Here is a 10,991-nt window from a genome sequence, read left to right on the forward strand (position 1 = left end):
TTACTAACTTGGAGTAAACAACCTCCAAGCAAACAAGCTGAGCGTTCGATTGGCAGCGTAACTGTATGGCTGAATCTCGCAGAGGATAAAACGTATTGTCCACACGGTACCGTCATTACTTTTTGTACCTAATTTTACCACAAAGCACCACAAAACGTCTTAGAAAGTAAATGATGCTTAAGATTCATTAAAGATTATAACGAAATACTAACAAAAGAGCTACAAGAAGTAGAATTTTATAAGACCACTACATAGGCGCTACATATCTCAACAAACAGTAGACATACAGAAAAATTCTTAAACATTTTATAGAATATTTTATATGGGAGCCATCGTAGAAATAGAGAGAAGCTAAGTTCCATAAAAACGTTCTGTAAGAAAAAATAATGTGACCAATCAAAACATCAACGGTTGTAAATGGTCTGTTAAAATAAAGATAATGATGGTAATAGCTTAAATATCGCTGTAAACGAAGTAACTTAAAAATTTAAAATACTTTCAAGCGACAGGTATTTGTCTTCAAGATTGTTCAGAAAAGAAGCTGGAATACTAAAATGAACAGCTTCTCAAGTATTATTGAAAATTTGAATAAAGAAAAAGTCCTTTAGTGCTTACAACTGGCGACAAGAAGACATGAGACTTTAACATTGCAAAGACCTGCTAAGATCCCGAAAAAAATCATCAAACATGTCAATGTATAAAAAAACAAAACATCAGAATAGATTACGATTTCAGATCAACAAAGTTGATCAATCTTCTAAAAGGTCAGACGGTGAACGCAGACTATGATCTAGGACTTTTTTATGATTATGGGTCAGACAAATTGCGCGACAACTCACCATTGTATGTTATAAAGTCTTTATAATATTGAAATTTTTGACCAATAAAGGCTATTATTATTGTTTGTCTACCGTATTCACCAATTTTATTCCATAGTTTCTTTAAACTGAAAGTAAAAATAAAATAATATCGTTTCGGTTTCATCCCGTTCATCTAATTCGCTTCGACCGACGTACATAAAAAATGTTTCGAAAAATCCGTAAACCGTTTTCAGAATTGTGTGTACTCAGAAATAGGGGTGATGCCCTATACTCAAAATTGGTAAATAAACAGGTATGAATAATATTTATTTGTCAATTATCAATTATCGAATTTATAGATAAAAGTATAAAACATTTATTATATTTTAATATTAGAAAATTGTATATATTATTGTTTAATCAAAATTAATCATTGATGGATGCTTTTAGTAACAAAATCAATAATTTGATGTCATTCAAAATTCTAGTCGTTTGATTGATGTGGGAATAATTATTTGCACTTAAATACTTTAATGATTCAATGAATGTCAATTGACTAAACGTTAACATTGTTTTAGTTTTTATAAATTCTCTAAAGTGCCGAGTCGTGATTTATGTGAAATAAAAAATGGATATATTAGAAGCCGTTGGGGTATTATCATTAATATTACGCTTCTGCAATTTATCTCAATGGATTCTCAATAGAAAGACTCATTCACTTCAGAAGTCTCAACTATCACAAACATATAATGTAGTAATTATTATAATGTCGGTGGCAGTTATCGTTATTGGCTTCATATATAGGGGATCTTATGTAAATTTTATTGGTAGCACTGAAACTAAAGTATTTATTATACAGTCGAATGGCATAAGATTTGCTCATTTGATTTCTATAATAGAGACCATAGTGCGCCGTATTGATCAAAAAACATTTTACGAAGACGTTAGAGAAATTGATTTAATATTTCAATGTTCTCTTAACGTCAATATTGATAATGGGTAAGACCTTGAAGTATTTATAATGCGTTAAGTACATAAAAATTATATCTTATATCTTACATCTCATGTTTAAAATGTTTTATTTTTATATCCGCTTTACTGTATCTATTTAAGTATTTATGTTCTTTACAATTTTCATTGTGTGTCTGTTCTATTAATGTTTGAGGTAAATGAATTAAACCAGTCTCCCAGACCAGAGAGATTAAATTGACAAATATATGAAATAATATGGCAATACTTGCTCAAAAAGTATCCGGATTTTGTTATTTGTTAACTACTCCTTAAGTAATAGACCTTTTTCAAAATTTTATATGTATATAATTATTACTATTTTACTCACTTGCATATTAGTTATATATGAAAAGACTAATTACTTTTATAGACTATAGAAAAAAAATTAATTATGATTTTTATTTTAAGAAAATTTCGTCAAGAAATTATAAGTCGTGGCCTTATAATGTTTTTAATATATCTGTTATCTGTCGCTGCGTTCTTAATGCCGAAGTTTATAGAAATGGATGGTGTTTTAGCAATATATTGGATTTTATATGCACTTCCATTATTCGTCTGTGGTCTACGATATTTTCAAATATTTTGTGCAATAACAATAATCAAACGTCGATTTGAACAGCTGAACACGGTGTTGGGTGAGGTCAATTTGCAACGCGGTGGAAATCGAAATGAAGATATCAATAATACCCTGCCTGTTTCTATTAAGTTGACATCTAAAGCATTGCCCATTTATGAAATTAACGAACGTATTAATCGTATATATGAAATGGAAAATCCTGAACTAAAACGATTGCTGATAATACGGGAAATTTATAATCGTCTCTGGGAAATAACAACTATTTTCAATAGAGCCGTTGGTGTTTCTTTGCTAATCAATTTGGGCAATGATTTTATATCTTTGACTTCAAGTTTTTATTGGATATTTCTTAACTTGAAATCTTTTGCTGCTGATTCTTCAAACTTACTTACGATAGTAGCGAATACTATATGGACTTTTCCTCATATTTTCAATATTTTAGTACTGGCAGTGATTTGTCAAAGCACAGTTCAGACTGTATGTATATGATAATGAAATGTTATATTAGTTAATTATATACTTCTTACTTTTTAGACAATTAATATTGCTTTGGCTCTACATCATACTAAAAGTGATATATTAAATGATAATTATAATACTGTGGTAAGTTACCATGTACTATGTAAGCACGGAGTATTTTATACATTAAACACACATTTTCGATAAGCTGAAATTACAGCTACGTTATGAAAAACTCGAATACATATAAGCTAAAAAAGACATAAGTGAGATAAAAGTGAGAAACCACGAGGGTGGTTTCATAAGTCAGTGAATGTCCCGCGCAGTTACTCCAAATGCAACAGTGCTGCCGTTAGCTGTAATCTACCAGTGGGCAACTTTTTAATTTTGAGCAAGCGACGTCATTCAGTTGGTGTTTGATAGCCATTCAAAGCAGACAACCTCGTGAATTTTTACGAAAATGGAAAAAAGTGAATTTCGTGTGCAAAATCCACGAATTGGAATGCGAACTACTACCCCATCAAGCATATTCTCCAAATTTAGCCCCGTGCGTCTTTTTTCTTTTTCCAAACCTAAAGAAATGGCGAAATTCACTTTTTTCCATTTTCGTAAAAATTCACGAGGTTGTCTGCTTTGAACGGATATCAAACACCGACTGAACGACGTAGCTTGCTCAAAATTAAAAAGTTGCCCACTGGTAGATTACAGCTAACGGCAGCAGTGTTGCATTTGGAGTACCTGCGCGGGACATTCAAAAAGTCACTGACTTATCAAACCACCCTCGTATAACTACATCTAAGTTATGAAAACCTTGAGCTGTTGAAAAAAATTATTATGTTTATATATAAATAGATCACATAATGAATAGAACTACAATCTAAGAAGCATTTTCATGTGGGAAGAATTTTAATCTGCTGTTTATTTTGTACAATTTTAATTAACACCTCATAAATTTTTGATGTGCTCTTAATAGTATTTAAATTTAATTAGTTGATTAATAATTATTTTCATTTTAATTTATTTAAGATTGAACAGTTTTCTTTGCAATTGCTTCATCAGAAATTCGCATTTTCGGCGGCCGGGTTTTTCAATGTGGATTGTACTTTACTTTACACGGTTTGTAAAGAAATAAAATAGAATTAATAAAAATAATAATAATAAATGAATTAAAAAAATATCTTTACAGATTGTTGGTGCTATAACAACATATTTAATCATTTTAATACAATTTGATATGTATCAACCACCATCATCGACAGATTAAAAATTTTAATTAAATAATAAATATATTTTTATATATAAACTCAGAAGTTCAATGTATGTGCACAAATTATATATTTTGTTGAAAAATAATATATTAAAAACATTGTCAACAGCTAAAGAAACTTGAAAATAATTAATTAATTAAAAATAAAATTTGGCACTGCAATTGGCGAATATATTTGTCTTTTCTAATTTTTTTTAAAGCTTAATTAAAATATTCGATCGGCCTCTTCTACTTGATCTATCGAACGAGAAACACGTAATACCGGACAAATTAAAGTAATATTTAACTTATATAATAAAATATACGAATACAAGTATTTTCATATTTTACACTTGGATAATAAAGTTAGTTATATGATTTTTACCTATTTTAGCGTAAAATTGAATGTATGTATAGATCTGGAACATATGATTTCCAGATCCTGATTTCAACAGAACAGTGCCAGAATCGACAAAGCACGTTCCATTTTGAGTTTTTTATGCGAGAAATTTTCCGAAAGTGATAATGTTTTAAAATGACGTTTTGTCATTACCAAAAAATGTTTTTACGACCATATGATTATAAAAAAAAGGGGCCAAATGATACAAATTGTAACCTCTATGGCACCAAAAATCCACAAGTAACTGTTAAAAAAACCATTACATCTGTCTAAAGGCACTATGTGGTTTATGACGATAACATTTAGTGTGGATATGTAACAATCTCGTAATATTTTGAAAAAGACAAAGCTGTGATACAAACCACCAATTCTGGAAATTACAGTTTGTAAGATGTAGATGTAGATCTAGAAGATGTGTGGTTTTAATAGGACGACGCCACAAGCCCCAAAACACATTTCGTTTTGAATTTGTTGTGCGTGAACTTTTCCAAAAGTGTGAATATAAATTGGATACCACGATAATGTGATTTGTTAAAACAGATATTTTTTGATTGGGTAAAGCAAATGAAAGTGTTTTGTATCGATTATATTCAAACTGTTGAAACTTTGAACATACATATATGTATATCCGTTAAGTTATAGCAGAGCTATGTGGGCACAAGTCACGTAAACTTGTTGTCACAACTTTTGCAGTGCTATAAAATTTCGAAAACATTTGAATGACATTATATTTGAAACTGTAAAATAAGATCTTTTTTGTAGACATTCTTCGTATTTCAGCAAAATACTAACACGATAAATTGTCAAGGAACACGATATATAAAAAAAAATGTCAAAATTTTAAACATGGAGTTTTGAGTCAATTTTTCGTGCAAAATAGATATTAGTATTATACTTTCATTGGTCCAGAGCCCTTCTGCGGGGTAACAAATAGTTCCACAAATAACTTATTATGTGAACGGAAGAAACAACGTCTACTTGAACACTGGAGAGCCCAAACAGGCATGCGTCAGTGAAGAAGATTTATTGATCCTGAACACATCAAAGTTGATGCTATCCTTGGCCTTAGCAGAAACGATATTAAAATCTACACTGAACTTCTTATAGAACACTGTAGACTTAATTACCACATAAAAATTATAAAAAGTGACTCCTGTCGACTATGGCATGAGGAGAAGGAAACATCAGAACATATTCTATGCAACTGCCCAGCGGTGGCAAGACGTAGACTCGACTACCTTGAAAACGGGATCTTAGTCCCAAATCAAATAGGTAAAATTAAGCCCACAGCAATTACGAGATTTATAAACAGTCTAGAATTGCTTTAGTTGGGCTTTTAAGCGCACAATAAATCCTTTAGATCGGGGTGCATTCATAGCATATTATTTAATAATAATAATAATACTTTATACCAAAGCTGATATATATATGCAATATTTCCAAAATTGTAATTGTCATCATGTAATCGAATAACACATTAATAGATTTTATTTGCATTATGATATTATATGTCAATTTATAAATATAAAATTTTTATACTTTTTTAATATTTGTTCGCATATTTAATTGTATTTAATCAATAAAATATAATTAAAAAATATATCAAATAGCGTTCAGTGTTTCTTAAATTATATCATGTTTTCGAAAACTAAAAATTAAAAAATTATAAAATAGCTCTATATACGAAACTATATCTTTAATTAAGAAGTTATTATACAGTCGTATATGGATTAATAAACTATACAATAAATTTTATTTAAATTATTTATTATAGCTTAATTTAAATCCTTAAATTGTAGTCTGGTCTTCTAAGATGTGTTCAAATCTCTTGTTAAGAATTGTATAAGTATTATTAGATGTGTTGCAATTGCCACACTTATCTGAAATATGTAGAAGAACGTTCATATAATCATGATATAAAAGTCCCATTAAATTACAATAGCACTTTTATTGCTTTGGCATAGATGAAAACTTACCGACATTATAAATTGTAAATCCAATTTATAAAATTGTTTTGCAGAAATTTGAATCTGTTGATGTTGTAATTGTAATAGCAAATCATATAAAAAATTTTTGGAAGTTTTGTCCTTAATACCTTTACTGTTGATTAGTTTCGTTACTAAGCTAGTCATATATTGTCCCTAGAAGTTCATTTTAGATAAGTAATCTAATAAGAAATGTTTAACAAAATTTTAGTGCACACTTTCTGTGATATGTACTATCTGTATTTACTAAGTGGTCTGATCGAAAAATATATATTTTGCCAATAATATTAAATATTTTTTAAATAATAAAACAAAATATAGTGAAAAAATGCACTATAGAAATTATGTCTCCATTAGATACATATAAATAGCACTTACTTGCAATTCACATTCATTACAAGTCAGACATAAATTACAAACAATTATTCCCAGTGATATAAGAACTGATATTGTACCCAGAATGGAATAATGAGGCTGCAAATTATCGAAAGCCAGCAGTAACCAATAAGTACGACAGGTGAAGTCAAAGAAATAGGAAGCTAATATCGAAAAGATTGACCAGCCAGCAAAATCGTTTAGTTGTTGTACAGCATCGAATACTAATCCAAAAGTGTCCTTAACAACTGATAAATATTGTTCAGTTCCCAAATTCTCCAAACGTGTATCTAATATATGTGCAGGTTGCTTTGTATTTAATATTACAAATTGATTAAATCTTCTATTAAGTTCCTTTAAGTAATGCTCTATAACATTCACATAGCACACTATTTGCAAAATACGTACACGTAAAGTAATTACAGTAAAAATAGCGTACCAGAAATTACCAGCATTATCATTCAATGCTAATAAGCCGTATATAAATGCGAAGAGACATATCAATGAAGTTATTGCCATAAAACAGAAGTTGTTTCTCATTTTTCGGTATAAGATGTGCTTATTTGATTTCTGCTTAAAACGTATCTCAAAACTTGTTTCAATTTCGTATACGCGTTCGAGGAATACTCTATGGGCTTTATCCTTAAAGAGCGCTTCCAATATGATGATTATGTGTGAAAACATCTGTGAACCAAATACTATAAAAGAAACAAGCCATGAGAGCACCATACCTTTCTCTATCTTTCCAAGTACTGTAACAAGTATAAATGAAACACATGCTTGTATAATTATTAGATAAAGATATATATTATTCAATATATTCCATTTATTTGTAAACTTCGTTGCTTTTACTTTACATAATCCAAATATGTTGCCTATCCGTACTAAAAGTTCTAGTTCGTTCATCACTTCGTTGAAAGTTTCACTAAAACTAATTTAAAAATTTATTCTTAATATAATACAAAATTGTGTCCAATGGACTTTTGATTTTAATTACTTTCAGCAGATAAGAATATTGATTAAATAAATGGAATTGTTCGCGCTCATTTGCATTTCAATACATATTGGTAATTTTTGCATTCTTGAAATAATTTTAAACAACAAACTGCAGTCTGTAATGGTTATAACTGCGTAAATTAGTTAAGGTATTATTGTGATTTATGGACACAGTCAAGAGAGGACATGTGGTGCACCCTCCTTTTAAAAGTGTGATGATAATAATAGTTCTAAGAAAAAGACGACCATGGGGTACTCAAAATGTCATACATCGATGACAAAGATATGGTCCCTTGTATGTGAAGGAGTCTTGCAGTAATTCATTTTAACAGAAATGGAACAATATATACGTAAATATAGGTTATATCTCATTTGCAACCTTTTTTAAATTAAATTAAATTATTTTTAAATAATTTAATTACAAAAAAAATAAATTAGAGCACTTACACTTGATGAAAGGCAATGTAGTAAAAATTGTAGTGACAAATTAATTTTGATTCTGATTGCACTTTTTAAGTTTTCTTTTAATGGCGACTAATGACATAAAAAATTATTTTTTTTGTTACAGTATTAATTTGAGTATAATATTTCGAATTTTCTAAAAATATATAGTGATATAAACAGTGATGAAATGGGATCGACACAGTTGTGTACCCGAGAAGTGTTTAGGTGATATTATACCCCCTGGAAATTTAATTTCTAGATAACAAAAACTATACACACGGCTCAAAAAAAGTATTTTTTTTGTATATAACCCTCTCTTAACGCAATCCTGGCGACGCCACTGGATAAATAGTACCCTTTTAAGACAGACATTTAGCGAGGGGTGGACTGACTATAGTTGGCTAAGCTTTTCTAAATTAATCTAAAGACAATATGTACACGTACAGTGATTCAGCAAAATAGTAGCAACAACTTTATTATCACACTTTAAGTTTATATATAAATTGATATATATATATCACACATATAAAAAAATTAAAATTCGACAAAAAATGAAATGATCAAATTTGCAATTCGATCAAGTCCCCCATCATCAAAATTTTTTTTCAATAATTTAGTTTTATTTTTTTTTTTTGTTAAACAAATGAGTCAGCTTTAAAATATCTGACAGATTATATCTTGTATTCCAAAAACTAAAATTTAACATTCGAAATAAATTTTATTGAGAACGAAGGTAGAGTTGTAGATACCCCCTTAAAAAATTCTGAACAGACTAATCACAAAAAGTTTTACTAAAGATTTTATCCGCATTCCACATTCAAACGATATTCTGCTTCATCAGACAATCCTATCTTATTGCACAGGACAAGTAACTTTAGCTCTGGGCTTCTCTTTATAAAATAACTAATTCATATAGTTGCTATCAAACATTCAATGACTAAAAATACCTAATATCTCTTCTTTTGCTTTCGGGAAAAATCGAAATCTATTGAAAATATAGCATAACATAGCAGAATAAAAAAATATGCAATCCATTTGAACTCTAGGCGGTCAAAGAGTGTTTATTAATTTTAAACTCGAAAGAAGACGACATAACGATCTTTTTTATAAAATTCAAGATTTAATTCTATCATATAGTATGTATACTAATCTTGTAACCGATTTTTTAATATGAGGTTATACGGGTTTTAAAAATATCTTTAAAATCAATAAATTTTGTATTTGTAATCAATTTATTTGACTTTATATGACTTTATTTTATTTATATGACTTTTATTAAATTTAAATATAAATAAATCTAATTTTATATATATATAAATATATATATATATATATATATATATATATATATATATATATATATATATTATATATTATATACAAAAATAATAAATTATAAGTAATAAATAATAAAGTTCTATCATTACATTATAATTAGAAATTTTATCTGCTTTAAGATTCACTTCATTAAAAATTTTTTTTTTGATTAAAAAAATTTTACTTCAAAATTCGTAGATAATAAAAATAAAACCTGTGATGCTTATTCATTGTTATTTAATTATAAGAAAGATAGTTAATTATTGTTACAGTCCGAGCGAAATATTATTAAAAATATATATTAAAAAAATTATTTCTATTTGTGCACTAAAATTGCTGCTGGGATATGAACTTAAGTTTTTAGGGCAATGTTCTAATTGCCGTGACGTCACTGCAATCATAACATGCTCCTTTATTAGTGGTTTGTTGACGTGCATTACTTTGCGTATTACCTGTTGTTGTTTTGTTGCGTTTGCACATTTGCAAGAATGATAACATTGGCACGTTCATATTAAAATTTTCATATGAATGGACGCACGAAATGTAACAGAGTGGGAGAATATAGCAAAAGGTATTACAAAAACAAATGCGGGAAAAGTATTACGCGCTTAGCAACATTTATGCAAATGCCTTATTTTTCATTAATATTTAGTTTTAAATTTTCTTGCAAATTAAAAATATTTCACCATAATTAATTTACTTGTTTCATTATTAAAATTCATAATAAATTACTTATTCATCAAACACTCGAATAAAAAAAATGATAATTAATATGTAATAAAATAACTTAAAAACTCACCCCAATAAAAGAAGACGAAGAGTAGAAGAGCTTTGAACCTTGCGTAGAAGACTTGTAAAACGTAATTCCACTAATCGCGCACTTTTTTCACTTTAGAGAATTATATTAGTTTTTAAATTATAAATTAAATAAACTAAAATTTCAGAAGCAAATTAAGAAACTTCTTACACACAACCAGCAGCAAAAAATACTGTTTATACTTTATTACGCAATGCACAAGTGTTTACTAAGCGTTGCTTCTTTATGTGCATTCAAATATGAATCTCATCAATAACGGCTTAAAGTGATAAAAAAAAAATGAGCTGCTAAAGCTGATTGATTTTAATAATGCAGGGTTGTATTTTTGCTGAAAATAATTAATTTATAAAAATCTTTAGAAAGGATCATAAAAGTATATCTAGTTTTAAAACATGTAACGAGTTGAAAACAAAACAAAGTAATAAATTATAAATTATTTACATACAATTGGCATTATTATTTATAACTACGTTGGGTTGGTGAAAAATAACCAAAGTTGGTTTTTATTTTTATGTAGTTATTATCGATATATATATAAAAACCATTTTAAGTTTTATTTGATTT

The 10,991-nt window shown here is 28.4% G+C and overlaps 1 protein-coding gene across 1 annotated transcript; it reads left to right on the forward strand.

Annotated features, from left to right (window-relative positions):
* The first annotated feature begins 1,566 nt into the window (after positions 1-1,566).
* Positions 1,567-4,111, forward strand: LOC119688225 (putative gustatory receptor 2a). Its single transcript, XM_038102906.1, has 6 exons — positions 1,567-1,799; positions 2,220-2,467; positions 2,531-2,865; positions 2,923-2,991; positions 3,874-3,963; positions 4,034-4,111. The coding sequence occupies exons 1-6, from the start codon at positions 1,567-1,569 to the stop codon at positions 4,109-4,111; spliced, it is 1,053 nt and encodes a 350-aa protein (XP_037958834.1).
* Positions 4,112-10,991: the final 6,880 nt, after the last annotated feature.

This window comes from Teleopsis dalmanni, chromosome X (assembly GCF_002237135.1).
Source record: "Teleopsis dalmanni isolate 2A chromosome X, ASM223713v2, whole genome shotgun sequence".
Lineage (NCBI taxonomy): Eukaryota > Metazoa > Arthropoda > Insecta > Diptera > Diopsidae > Teleopsis > Teleopsis dalmanni.

Coding starts and splice junctions, on each gene's coding strand:
- LOC119688225 (XM_038102906.1), top strand. CDS start 1,567: ATGTCGGTGGCAGTTATCGTTATTGGCTTCATATATAGGGGATCTTAT. Junction 1,800..2,219: donor AACGTCAATATTGATAATGG/GTAAGACCTTGA, acceptor TTTTATTTTAAG/AAAATTTCGTCAAGAAATTA. Junction 2,866..2,922: donor GTCAAAGCACAGTTCAGACT/GTATGTATATGA, acceptor CTTACTTTTTAG/ACAATTAATATTGCTTTGGC.